This window comes from Ornithodoros turicata, chromosome 2 (assembly GCF_037126465.1).
Source record: "Ornithodoros turicata isolate Travis chromosome 2, ASM3712646v1, whole genome shotgun sequence".
In the NCBI taxonomy this organism is placed as follows: domain Eukaryota; kingdom Metazoa; phylum Arthropoda; class Arachnida; order Ixodida; family Argasidae; genus Ornithodoros; species Ornithodoros turicata.
In genome coordinates, this window is record NC_088202.1 from 100093876 (window position 1) to 100108728 (window position 14853).

A 14853-nucleotide genomic window follows, 5' to 3' on the forward strand; every position below is an offset into this window, starting at 1 on the left:
AAAGTGTCAGCAGTGCTACTGGACGTTGAAATCGGAAAAACGTGTGCACCAAGCTAATAAGTCATATAATGCTAGTCTTCTAGAATATTATTTTCAAGATTGTGCTCGTTTAGGAGGACAATAACACTGATCCTGGATGCTCCACTGCACAGAGGTAACTTCACCCTATACCTGGCGTCAACATTGTTCACCATCAAAGTCCGTCTCGTGATTTTGTTTATTTATCTATTTTCCTGCACGAAAACCTTGTGCGTGCGGTGTTACATTGAAAAACGGGATATGTCATGCTCCTGGATTTCATTCAATTTTTGTCAAGTCATGCACCCAAAGACGATGCTAACAGTGCATGTAGAGTAGACACATGTGTATTTTAAAACGACGATAAAACCTGAGACACGGAACAGAAAAAAGACAAGACGACTTCAACATGTGTATTTCTTCAACGTTCTCAACATGTGTATTTCTTACACATTTCGCATTCGCGTTATTCGGGTCATTATTTACATTAAGTCGCGTTATTACACAACTGTAATTACTTTACCAAATATTCACTTGCAGTTTTTTCGGTTTCGGGTTTATCGACTTACCCCTTATCGCATGCAGAAGCTCAATTGTAGAGGGTGACAGACCACGAAGGCGATGGCAATTCGGGCGATCAAAGCACGGTGGAGGGGCCGGTTGATTCACAGTGCAAGAAAACCTTAAGCTTGAGGACATGTAAAAGACGAACACACACACACACACACACACACACACACACACACACACACACACACACACACACACACACGAAGGCTCAGTCTCAAGGTTTTCTTGCAGTACCAGCTAGCCGCCATCCTCTCAGTTATCTAAGGCCGGTGGATGACAGAAACTCCCAAAAGTGACGTAGACCTTGATGCATATGAGCGGGACTGTACCAAGGGCCCAGCACCTTTCATCTCAGCGCATGCATCCCGCGCTGCAAAATCTCGCGTTCCCGCTAGTATAAGGGGAAGTCCATAACCATTCACCACTCACCGCAACGCTCAACGTGACGTGAAAACGCAGAACAGGTGAAACAGGTGCTAAACACGACGATCGAACATCTCCCAGTTCAGTTGCACTGTGTTAGAACAGCTAACCCGTGACGCCTACAGCGAAACAAAAGGGAAACAAGACGCCCATCATATATGCGCATATTCACACCTTATGCGCCGTGGTCTTTTATCGTGCGGTATACGACCTGCTCTGTTAGAGTGTTACTTGTTTTCCGCTTGCTTTGCAACAGTAGAGCGCGCACTCCACAATCCAAGCATTCGGCCGACTGCTCGCATTTCATTTAAAGGAAATCGATCCCGTTCCGCTTTTCTCGTAGCACCCTCCACACCCAGGGTTATTAGCATACAGCCGATAGCTTAGTATTTCTCAACAGATAATATCCACTTCGGACGCCGTTCGATAGGAACGGAGATGCTTTGAAAGAAAGCCTGCACCTGGCTTTCCGCAAATGTTTGAACCCCCCTTTTCGAGGATTGAAGGATTATGGAAATGACCAATCTCTCTTCCATCGCGACCACGTTTATATGTGCCAGGATTGAATGGACAGGGCTCAGATAGTTCGGAATTAAAATCCCCCTCTCGAAAGGTAAAGCTATACGAGTGCGCGAAAAAGAAAAAAGAAAAAAAAAACTCCGGCCAGGACTGGTTCTAGCTGCCAGAGTTTGCAAACTCCAACACGGGATTTAAAACATTTTACCCCTACATATCGAAGTTTCGACCACCAAAATCTGGCGGCGGTGAATCGTCCATCCCATCATCATCCATGTATATATACTATACGTATATGTATGTGTTTGTGTGTGTGCGCGCTTGTGTCCGGCGTGTCACAATTTTGCGCTCGTGTTTTTGGATTAGTATTAACGAGATAATGAAGATTGTAGTTTGTGTGCACGATAAATAGCCTGTTTCGTTTAGGGGGGGGGGTTGAGTTGTGCGTGCAAACACGCATTCAGCGGCCAACTGTGTGGGAGTCTTGATGCGAAAAAAAAAATTCTGTGTGAGAACCAGGCTTGCGGAATGGGGTCTCCCATTCCGTTCCAATTCCATTCCGAGGAATGGAGATTTGGGGTAATTCCACTCCTTTCAATTCCTCGGAATGAAAATGTATGATCAATTCCCACTCCTGGAATGGCTTGGTAACCCAATTCCATTCCGTTAATTCCCTCAAGAAAAGGAAAGGACCGGTAACCGTACTGGCAAGTCCAGTAGCGCTAGAGGAGATTGACATTACCAAGCACGGAAAAAGCACAACGGCAGTGTTATTTCACTCTTGACCGTGTGTAGGTGCGGTGCAAGGGGCGCGAGGGCAGAAACCAGCGCGTTGAAACCAAAACTTCCCACCGGGGCACCCAGATCATCCCCATTCCATTCCTAGGACAGTTTCCGCCATTCCATTCCAATTTCATTCCGGGCAACCTGGAATGATTCCGGAATCATTCCAACTCCGGAGTGGCAACTCCGCAACCCTGGTGAGAACGGTTTGATGCTTCATTTCAACATGTATGCAGAAAATAACATTATACGTATCGCCATTGATGCTCCATGGTAAAGAAGCATAGACACGTTCTGGAGCTTCCCCTTGTGTTCATTAGAAATTCATTGTCACTGGATTTTTTTTTCCTCAGCTACAAGGTTTCAACTGCAGCTTGTATATGGCAATATCAGGTCTTCGTCACGAACTTTAGTCGGGTCCCACTTCACTTCATCGTATTTATAGCTTTATAGAAGAAGCTTCAAACTACTTTTAGCGGAACGAAGGCGACGTTGCAATGAGTGACGTATTTCACCAAAATTGGCCAAAATTCCCCTAAAACTATCCGGTGTCCTCGTTTTTCCCCTCTGTTTCCAGTTTTCTAGCACACATCGAACTAACGTGAGACCATTTGCAGCGTTGCATCTCGGAACACTTACATTCCAACAAGAGCTCCCATGTAGTAGTCTCAATCAGACAAATGGGGGGGGGGGGGATATGTTTAATAGAGTGAAAAAAAAAAACGGAAATGTCAGCCAGGCTATTTCCAGCTTGCTATCAGACAAATCTTCAGCATCTGCGCAACCAAGAACGATCGACGCGAGTAGAGGCAGCCCATTTTCACCTGTTGGTTGCTCAACCGTTGGACGCGAAATCTGTCTGCAGCGGGGGAGGATACTTGTGTTTTAGCGGGAGCTGCTGACAAGTGCCAGGCAACCCCGCAGTCGTGGTCCTGGTTTGCCCGAAATAGCGTCCCCGATTGGGATCACATCCTCGGCTTTCATTTCGCCCACTTTCGTCATATTTTTACTTCTGTGGGGGTTGCTTATATCTGCTTATTCAGCGGAGTCAGTCAGCAAACTGGTTTCCCCGAGTATGCGCGGAAAATGAAGTGCGCCGCTGCGTGGTAGAACCAACAGGATGCCTGTTTCTGCTGGAGTGTTGAAAAAACGGAAAGTACGACATAGGAAACGGTGTGACGCTGTGGTAAGCTCCTAGTTTGTTGCTGTGTGTGAGTTCATGACGAGGATGCTGACCTCTATGTGCAATCCCATATGATTGATTGTTAGCCACCTGATATGGGGCTCATTCCCTATGAGTACGGTTCCGCGTCTTCGGTTTTTATTTTTGGGTGGATTCGGCGTATGTTTTTCGGTGTTTATTGATTTTCACGAAATCGGCGTTTTTCTATGTTTTTCCCTGGCGTGTACATGGTTTACCCGACAATTATCGGCGAATAGAAATCACAATGCAATTTCCGCACGACGCTCATTCAACATGGCGTTGTTCGCTGCGGTGGCGTTTCACGGCTAACGAAAAAATAAAAGGAATTTTTTTTACAACGACCGTATTTCTGTATTTTCTGTATGGTTTTCTTATCTGTATCAAGAACTTGCTGGGCATGTGCAGCAATTTATTTCTCTCAGCGTTCCTGGAACGTCCCTCTGTGTTCGGTGTTTTCCGATTAAAACCGAATGAGGGAAAATTTACCCGGCGTATGTTTTTCGGTATTTTTCGATTAAAAGCGAAAACGCGGAACCCTACCTATGAGTTATGCTTCGTGTGATCCCGATGTTGCGAGGTTTTTCTGACGCCGACAACTTGGCAAAATGCATAGTAGACGGTACACTCTAAATCTAGTACCGTCTAGTAAAGGATAAAAAATTTCAAAATTTTTACTCTCTATTTCAGAAGTTACCGTGTAACCTATAGGCAATACCCTCTATAAATGTTACACAGATCACCTATAATTAGAGGTTACTGTCTCCTAACCGCCACACAGTCGTAAAAGTTACAGTTTGGCCAGGCATGGCAGCCTCTAAGACGCCTACCTCTTCACAGACGCTACATAAAAAATGGTATTCAAAATTAGCTCTTATTAGTACAGAACATATACTGCCTTTTGCAACATTCAACTATAGCATACTGAATTCATCTAGAGCTATCCAGTGGCTAAAAAAGAAGTGATCACTATATACATGCACAGATTCACATGCACAAGGAAGAAAGGAAGAAATAACTGCAACTGCAAAATATATATTATTTAGTTTGCAAACCTGGCACTACAGCAGAGGCAGGAGCATGAGGACGTCGTAATACAGATTTCAGCGGTGGTCAACGACATTCAGTTACAACGAAGTATACTCTTTACAGTCCTCACGTTGTCGCAAGTCCCTATGAGTACCCTGAGAACGTTCCTATTCCTTTCCGATATCTGAGAATGACACGTCAGCGACGCGACTGTGGTTAATCAGAGGCACACGAGTATGTAACACACAAGGATGAGAAAGGATTCAGCAAAGAAGGGACGTAATACACGCACGTAACACATTTTGTTGAACCGTTGAGCCGCGTTGAAGAGACAGGCAGACAGACGCTGCGATGAGCTTTGCTAGCCTGTTCGGCAAAAACATAACAACGGAAACTTTGTAGCGAACATGCCGTACAAATACCCTGATAAAGTTCCATTGCGCAGTTCTTGCAAAACAGAGACACAATAACACACACACTGACCCGAAGCTCCCACATTGAACGTGCGGCTATAGAACAAGAACGCAGCAACTTTTGTTCAGTACCTATTATAAAGCTTACTTCGTAAACAAACAAGAAAAACAACCGAAGGAAATGCAGACGCGGAATTCGTTTAGAAGTTACAACGTCCCTATAAAGGGTACATTTATAAGCTACGACGATTGGATTTGGGTTGAATTCAAAAGTAACTTCTAGTGCTCCTACAATGTCAGGTTACAAGTCGTTTTTAACCTCTATATAGAGGTTTCGGGCGGGTAACCTATACGATATTTTGAAATCTACCTCTATATAGAGGTTACACGTCGCTAAAGGTTATAATAAAAGGTACAGAGTTAAGAGTATAGTTAGACCTTCCCGGGAGACTCCAAAGAGGAGCGTGTATGCAGCGGGTTGAGACTTCGGTGGAGGCTGTAGAAACCCCACACAGCATTAGTAAATTTACAGAAAAGCAATAGTGGCGACGCGGCTCACGACGTCGGAACGCTACATATAAATCATTGAGTAATCGATATCGCTATCGGGAAGACGATTTATCCGGCCACGAATTACCTACGTTTCTTTGCTGTTTCTCTCCTTATTTCATCAAGGTAACTTATCCGTCTGTAATCCCGGCAGCCGCTTCCGTACCCACGCTCTTCTGTCAGGTAGGCCCGCACAAAGAAAAGCGTTTCACAGGAAAGCTCACCCCAATAAGGCGGTTGTCACTGGCTTTCCTTCCTTCCGTTTCTTGCGTACTGATTTACCATAATATTGCCTTCATAAACGTCCTGAAGCAGCCGGCGACATACGTGAGAACTTTTTTTTTTTTTTTTTTTTTTACTGTCATCATCACTATCGCAGTGTCCATCGAGACATCACTGAAATAATCAATCATATGACATAGTAGCGCCAATTACCAGCCCTGTAAAACTATTTTCTCACTCCGTGGTCACATCTACAGAGGTTATTGCTCCCGTCAAATGCAGACATCGCACAGACTCGTCCTCTCATCGATTCCACCCATCCTCCTACTGCACGTTTTCTCGCAGCATTTTTCTCCCGCGTACGCGTTTCCTCTAGTGTTGTCCTTTAATTCGCAAGCTCCGGGGCAACCACGTTCCCCATCTCTCGTCAACCCAAGACGAATGAAGCGCCAGCAGCCGTCAGGGGCTCCCTAGTCGTCGCCAGTTTGGACTTATTCCTAGCAGCTGCCGTGGTTCGGACTTATTTTCTGGCTGTCTTGATTCGCGGCCGACTTTTTACATATCTGTCTTGTCGAGCGCTATTTGCATAATGGAGGTCCCCCTCGCACGCCATTTCTGTTTCCACAAAGCAAGTGGGCGCGTTTTAAGCTCCGCTCTTTCAGTCCGCATGTGGTTCGGACTGATTTCACGCTGGCCGCTTTGACGGGCCGTTATATGGAAAACGTGGGGAGACCGGAGAACTGCAACAGCAAAGGGGAACTGCAACTGCAAAATATATATTATTTAGTTTGCAAACCTGGCACTACAGCAGAGGCAGGAGCATGAGGTCGTCGAAATACAGATTTCAGCGGTGGTCAACGACATTCAGTTACAACGAAGTATACTCTTTACAGTCCTCACGTTGTTGCAAGTCCCTATGAGTACCCCGAGAACGTTCCTATTCCTATCCGATATCTGAGAATGACACGGCAGCGACGCGACTGTGGTTAATCAGAGGCACAAGAGTATGTAACACACAAGGATGAGAAAGGATTCAGCAAAGAAGAGACGTAATACACAGACGTAACACACTGTGTTGAACCGTTGAGCCGCGTTGAAGAGACAGACAGACAGACGTGGACACAATATTTTTCTTCGTGTTTGGGAGGGGGGGCGGATATGTTTAATAGAAAGAAAAGAAAAGAGGAAAAGTCAGCCAGGTTCATGCCGGCTTACTACTAAAAAGCAATTAAAGAAAAACAGTCATAGCAGCACAGGCACGAGCAAGGCCGGTCAGAGGGTGGACGCAAGGCCCAAATCTTACAGGAAGCGGAGCAGGGCTGTGGCAGTTCTTTGGCTTTTGTACCTTCCTTCCTTCAAGGAAGCTAGACGGAGAAGCAAATAGCAAGGCACCGGTTTCTTGTCGTTCCCACAGGCGTTAGTGAGTGACAATGTCATCAAGATAGCAACTGCACAGTTTTCGTTTCATCTAGTCTCAATCACACCAAGATTGGAACATCTGAAAAACTTTGCTAACTAGGTGTGCAAAGAGAGTTCTGTTCTCCTCGTCTAAGCTTACTTCTGTAATTGCAATACTTTTCTCTTATCCATTCGTACTTCTTGTTAGTCATTAACTTTTTTTTTTGTTACAGTAAACTTATTTTCGCTGGATAAGAACCCCACTGTCACACGACCTGAATGCTTGGTCATACCGTTTGGCAACAGAAGGAAGCATCGATTAAAGAGGGGAGTGTGCGAGGTACATCGTTGTATTGACGCCCATTTTGTTTGCGACACTTTCGAGGAAGATTCATCAAAGGCCCTTGTGGGAGACAAATGCATAGGGTAGAGAGAAACCTGCTTTCACCCGAGGCCTGTACAGCATTCCTTCTTTCGAAATTACAGTTATCCACATTAAAGAATCGCGGCGTTCGAACAATCTGTCGCCTGTCCTGAGTGACAGGTTGGAGGCCGCCCCGTTCGTTTTCTCCCGCAGCCCCGGATGACACATGCTTTGGGCCTTTCTACTTGCCTCCAAAGCAAACACAACGCCTTTCCAATTACGCACGCTGAGAAAAGCAGCCGTTTAAAAATCGATGAGAAATGCAGAAGCGAGACGAAAAAGAATTGAGTGAGACAGAAAAAAAAAGAAGTCCATCGTATATAGGTTGTGTCGTGCGGGGTGACCTTTTTGTTTTCTTGCCACTCAAATGGGAATCGAAAAGTCATTAAAAGACAATTGGTTAGACTGAGTGCGTTCTAGTAATATAATCTCAATTTTATTTCATATCCGCTTTGAAAGTAAACTTGATGTGAAACAATTTGACTGCAGGGGACTGTTTTCTGTTTTTTCTGTTCTTTAATTTCTTTCTCGCGCTTGCTTTTGCTCTCCCACCTGCTTACGTGATAAAATTGCTTGTGTTATTCACACAGCGTGTTTGGACGTTATGGCCCGTATGTAATTCGTGTTCAAATATTCCAGCAAGAGCCGCTTGTCACGTCCTGTGTCACTCAGTGCTAATTCTTGGCTGCCTTTCCTTCTGTATTACTGGCATGTTATTGGCGCACTTGTTCCCTCCCTCTTTTTTATTTTTTATTTGGTACGCATGTATGTACCTCTATGCCGTCCTTGTGCAACAGGATGGCATGTAGGCAGGGCAGCGCATGCAGGCTAATCACTCCGTAAATAACAAAAGAATCGAAAGTTATTGGATACTGGCCTGTGGGTCACCAAGTACCGGCCATACATGCGGTTATGGAATTTTTGAAATCATGTGACCTTCTCGACGTCCTCTGATGTCTCCGTGTTTCTCGGCTGCTGTGCTAAGGACGGAGTGCATTACGCGATGTGATGAGGTTCATTGGTGTATTTAGTCTGCGTTCATTTGAACTCTTATTTCATTTACTGGACTCTTTCATCAGGTGGATCCTGTTTGTTTTCTATTGTTTTTGTGTGGCTTTTCTTCTTCTTTCTCAAATGCCTCTTTGTCATCTTGAGGGTTGTGCTTTCTTTTCTATCAACGAGTACTGGAGTAGGCTGACCCGCGTTTGTCTGGTCTCACATCTCTATATATTTTTTTTATATCTCAATCAATCAAGTCCTGCAACCATCACCATGTGCAGTTCACGTCAACTTTATATTCCAGATGTTTGTTGGTGCACCAAAGCCCTGACTGAGGCATTATTTTAAACACCTTACACTGGGGGCCTTCTACGATTTACTCGCTGCTATCGTTTTACAATTGGCGAGGTGACCCGAAGTTCGTCTCCCAGCGGGTCTTACTTTCTCCCATCGAGCTTCGCCTGCAGCAATCGCGCTCGTCGTAGCGTATACTTTGGATGAGGATTTGAGTCTTGCCATTCCAACTGCTTGGAGCCGTTGCGCTGTAATAAATCATCCGTAGCTGGAGCGGCAAACTCAATTTGCAGAGCCGCCGGATTTGAGAATCTTCGGACTAGTTGATTGTGTCGCAAAATAAATATAGCTCGACATTGAAGAGTTTGGCGGATCTAAGAGTTTAAATTGCAGTTTATTACTAGTTCCGACTCACATCAAAGTTGGTTCTGCCTTATACCTCTCCTTTTTTTTTCTTTTTTTAAATGACGTCGTTTCTGGGAGCCCTTTAAAGAAGGTACATACAAAAAAAACAAAAAAAAAGTGGAAACGATTTTTGAGTGCGTTTATGAACCTGCAGCGAAGTTCTGGGATGAACGGCTTCGAAGCTAAAGCGCTGCGTCTTTTTAGAGTGCAGTTCTAAATTCGATTTTAGGCGCAGCAAGTTGAATCCTAATGACTTTACTACTTCTACTCGGAGCTTTCTACAGGCGGCACAAGGCTGTGTGCCCTTTTCGGACGCTTACCACAATATTCCGACGTTGAGCAGCGTGTATAGCTGTGTCATCCACACAGTTTCAGTGCGATGATACGCACCGGAGACAAGTATGTAGTAGACCTACAGCTCTGAACAAATAAGTCTACTACATACTGTGGGATGGACACAACCTTTTAGGATTCTCTGTGCATGATCTTGGGATAATTGTGAATAGAGGATAGTTGTGAATAGTGGATAACTGTGAATAGTGGATTTCGAGTGAGCATGTGAATAGTGGACTTCTGAATGGCGAACGTGTGAATAGCGAACTTGCGAGTAGAGCACATGATTTTTTTTCCTTTTTTTTTTGTGGGGATGGGGGTGAGAATATATGTTAGGGATAGCAGAACAAGTCGGGAGACGAGTTCAACGAGTTCTTTTTCTTACAAACAAACCAAAAATGTAGTTGACCGACGTCTCTTTTTTTTTCTATCTATGCATGTAGTTGCTGATGATTGCGTGTAGAAATACAACATGACGCTTATGTACACTGTACGATGTTGAAAAAAAGAGGAGAGATTGAATTCATCGCACGACGAATTCTGCTACTCCCCGCCCCCCTCCTCAAAAAAAGAAAAAAAAAACGAAGAAAAGAAGAGACACAAGACCAAATAAGCGTTTAAATGAAACGCTAGTCAGTCAAAAGTCAAACGCGGTCCTAACTGCCTCCAATGCACTACTCTGTATAAAAGTCACAAGCACTTACAAGGCAAAGTCCCACTTGGGAGGTGGCCAAGTACCCAGTGCTTTTTCTAGGTCAAAGTTCGGTTGTCCAATCGGTCCAGAGTAGATTGCAATGTGGCTTTTTGAGATGCATACCTGGGACAGTGCACGAGAACGTGCTCAGTGTCTTCCACGGTCGCACAAAGTGTACAGTTCACTAAATCAGCCTTCCCAATTTTATGGAGGAATTGGTGCCCGTACGGGACGTTCAGACAGAACCCGTGGAAAAGCGTCTGCACAATTCGAAGTAGCGTGGACGGAACACTGAATTTCAGTTTCTGAATTTCGACCAGCATGTAAACGAGAGCATTCTATGGGTTATGCTTACGTGGAGAGTTTAATCCAGAAAATATAGCTTGCAATAGCTGGCTCTGCCAATGAGAGCTATGGGTATCATTCCCAGCCTTTCACTTGCTTCTCGTCACGACATTTTATTTGTAACTTTATGCTTCATCTATCCTACCTACACGTATCAGAAGGTGATACTTGTAATTGAGCTTTTATCAGGCTTGATCCTGATCTAACAACAGCAACAACAATAAATGAAGAAGTGATGATGACATGGGATGTTTCCCCGTGGTAGCCACGGGACCCTACCCCACTTCACAGAGGTTAATATGAGAGGAGGAATTATGGGGAATGCGAAGCGACGACAGGCCGTAGTTCTGTTTAGAGCTCTTCGAGGAGTCCAGTAGCTTGCATGAAAGCAAAAAGTGAGCGAAGAGCCCGGCACTGATGCGCAGGGGAGCTGCGTGGACCAAGTACTTTGGACAAGCTGAATGGTCTATGGTCAAGGAGCTCAAGTTGGCGTCGAAACACCCGGCGTTCACACGTGTACCGGTCACAGTCCTCGATGATATGGAGGATCGTAGCTGGGGTGTGGCAAGCTGGGCACAGTGCCGTGTTACTGTATCCCAGGTTAACCCGGAACACAGGGGTGAAGGCGACGTTGAGTCGTAGACGCCGCAGAAGTGACGTAAAGCTGCGAGGGAAACCACCTGGCATCTTAAATGATAATGACGGGTCCACTGCATGGAGGAGAGACCATTGAGTGATGTCATGGCGCCATTGCTCGCGGGCCAAGGGTGACACAAACGCCGACAAGTAGAAGCGTCTATCTCCGTTGGAGAGGATAATGGGCACGGCTCTGGAGATACGGCGGGCCGCAGCAGCCGCCAAATCTGCCTCCTCGTTGACCTGAATGCCTCATCTATATATATATATATAAAAAAAAAAACTCATACAAAAGTGCGAATTTGGTGTACATCATAGATGTATGCAGCATAGGGACGAAGAAGAGCCATGTGCAAGTATCCGCCGACAGAGAGTCACAACCGAAAGAAGACAATTAAGAGCATCTAAATTTTAATTAGACGAGACTTTCGTGTAGAAGGCTGCACTTCTCCAGGTCTGACCTGACCTTCAGGTCAAGACCTGAAGAAGTGCAGACACCTGCACGAAAGTCTCGTCTGATTAAAATTTAGAGGATCTCTTCCTCTGAAAACATTACCTGAGTGCAACAATAAAGTATGCAAAGCACATTTAATGTTACATCATGTGGTAATATACATTACTATACATCGCGAGGAATGCATGTTTGATCAATATGTGCACCTCTGACTACGGGCCGCTCGCTGGACAGAAAAAAAAAAACAGAAGAAGAAGCAACTCGATAACACCCGATTGTCTCAATAGCACCCGACTCACCCCCGCATTCGCGGAGGACATTTAACCCAAAAACATCAGACCCTAAATACTTCATAAACCACCTATGTGTTTGCCCGCGCACAATTCCCCTTGAAGTCGGTCCAGGACGCATTCTATACTAACCTTGCCCCACGCTCCTTCATGCTGTGCTCTATCACCTCTCCACGTATGTACGCCGCTCATAGCCACAGTTGCTTCGCGGCGCTAACACAAAAAAAAAGTATTTACCCGCTAGTTTTTCGCTTTATTCCCGTTAGCTTCCAATTCTTCAACCTTCATTTTATTATCGAAAGTGGGATCTATACCGTCTCCACACACGAACTCACTGCGAAGGCGCAACTTTTCCCCAGACAGGAAGCGCACAGCGATAAGCCAGTGCAAAGACTCTTACTGTTTTCACTGGTTTCGCGAGGCTCGCGCATGCAAATAGCTAAATTTCGCACCCAGTTGGCGTTGAATGCGTTGCCAGGACTGCGCTTTTCGAGGTTTCCTTTATTCGCAGCTGTGCACGTGCCCTTTGAAGAAGGCGATAAGGCGTCTTAACGGGTGCTCCCGTCAGCATGGGAGCCATTTGGCGTGAATCAGTTCGCCTTCCGTGGCCACCATCCTATATAAACTGCACTTCAACTCTCCGTGACTTACCGATGCTGGGAGATTATGCGCGGATAGCATTGGCCTTTGCTGAATTTTGGCGAGAGTTCCTATCGTGCGCTGTTTCGCTTAGTATAGCTTCTTTAAGAGGGTCGATGTGGGCCTCGACCCGATAGGCAATATGGGACCGCTGAGATTCATGAGGATGACGGTGTGATACTCGGGGGAAATATTAAGATATGACAGTAAATGGGCTTCATAGTGGTATTGCAGGAAGTGTTGAGAACTCTTGAGTATGGGATCGTTGGCTCTCTGAATGTTTACAGACAATGTGTTGCGCTTCGACGAAGTTAATCTGCGATGTTGCATTGTTACGGTAGACTGCGTAATTATGAGTAACGAAGAGATTGTGTCTCATATTTGGCACTTATTGTACACTATGAAGAGAAACCACGAATACTGGAGTCGTTGCGATTGAACATATCGCAATGTCGACAATCATGTGATCAGCGGCTACGGGGAAGGGGGGTTTATTGGCAGAAAAAAAATTGGGGGAATTTATTGGCAAGCTTCTTGGTAGTTCAAGCAACTAGAGCAGTGTTTCTCAAACTTCTCCAGTACGTCACCCCTTTGAGCAGTACCAAACCTACCATACCCCCCACCTTTATAAGCCTCCCCAAAATTTACTTTTTTCAATGACGCAGATACATTTACATTGTAATTTATTTAAAAGACATTAACCACAGAGAGAGCTACCAAAAATGCGTAATAATGTTTTTAACAAGGATTGATATAATCATGTATTTTAATGAGAAGGATGTATTTGCTTTCTTGATATACGCAAATCAATACGGTGGCCTCTGTGGCTCAAGGCATATCGCATGTCTGCTTGGACCTTCCATGACCCCAGAAAAAGGCTCATGACCCATTTGGGGGTCATGACCCGCAGTCGGAGAAACACTGCGCTAGAGCCACTTTGTACCTTGACCTTCCTTCTGTTGTGTTAAGTGCCGTGTTCCCATTAATGCAGTTGATAGCCTCAGCCTGTCTGGTGTTGTCTCTGTGTTGTCTCTCGCTCGCCGTTTTCCCCTTCGTCCTGTAATCTATTGTGTAGAATCCCTTTTGCATGAGTTGCTCTTGTGTATAGTGTATACTAGGAGGAGCGACTGAAGATCCCGTGTTGCTTATTCCATCTATTTCTACTTCTACTTGAGTTGTTTCCTGCCGTTATGATCCTGTGTTCTCCTACCCGTATTATCTTCTTCCTCACTTTTACAGGCTCTGGAGGTTAGGGTGGTGGCGCTGGTGGTGTCGTCTTTTTACCGACCTGGTCCCTCTCTCTCCCCATCCTGTTCGTTCTTCTCGCCTTTCCCTATTTTGTCGCTTCTACAAAGGAGTGAAACCTGCCGCCTACTCTGAGCAGGCAGTCCTCGCCTCTCTTCTTCTTTCAACGTCGTGTCCCCACCACCTCCACCACCTGCTTGCATGGCTGATATGGCGGCATGCAGATCGGATTTGGATCGCAGGCTTTGATTCCATACACTGCGATTAGAGCGTATGCATTCTTTTTTCATTGGACGATTGTTACGGTAAAAAAAAAAATGCATCGAGGGGATATTGCCCACACCAGCTAGCAGGTTTGGTTACCCCTCCACAAAAAGCGAGAAAACTGGTTTCTGTGGTTTAACAGTTCAGTATGAATTTTTCGAATGCTGTGTACGCCACGTCCCACTGGTTAGGCTCCCAAATTTCCAGCTTTTCCAGGATGTCGAAGTTTCGGTTCTCTGGTTGATTGCAAAGAGCTTTCAACTTGCTTCGTTGACGAGCGACTGACGTGCCGTAATCCACAATACATATACAAGTTCTTCCGGTGAACGACAAGTATAGGGACAAACGCACCCACATTGCTTCCCTAGGACCGCCGCCGTAACGTTTTCGAAATAGGGGGTGATAATGCAGCAGTTAATTGCTGCATGCATCTATACGCAACTGTCGGACGAGCAGTATATTACCTATAGACATTCGCATAAGTGGTTTTTGATACGCGAACGGCACATACGACACGCTTTCTCTCTATAATTCGTTGGATCGACGTCTACTGGATCCGCAATCCGACGTCTCCTTAATGCACGTACGTGAGCCCATTTTTGGAGCCGCCCTCTATCGACCGGATCTGTCGCGAACAGTTCTCCAAGAGCAACAGCCTCTGCGGAGAGGAATAAAAGAGACACAGCGGCCTAAGTAAAGCACACGCGTT

General features: G+C 45.4%; 1 protein-coding gene across 9 annotated transcripts in view; it reads left to right on the forward strand.

The window, feature by feature from the left end:
• LOC135385833 (CUGBP Elav-like family member 4) overlaps positions 1-14853 on the forward strand; it is a 455429-nt gene that overhangs the window by 269246 nt on the left and 171330 nt on the right. For 7 of the 9 annotated variants that reach the window (XM_064615375.1, XM_064615374.1, XM_064615377.1 and 4 more), the window contains exon 1: positions 3381-3496. The exons of the other annotated variants lie outside the window; for them this stretch is intronic. In XM_064615375.1, coding sequence (XP_064471445.1) covers positions 3431-3496 — 66 coding nt within the window. In that variant the 5' untranslated portion in view covers positions 3381-3430. Of the gene's footprint in view, positions 1-3380; positions 3497-14853 lie in introns of those variants that run through there. 9 annotated transcript variants of the gene reach the window in all.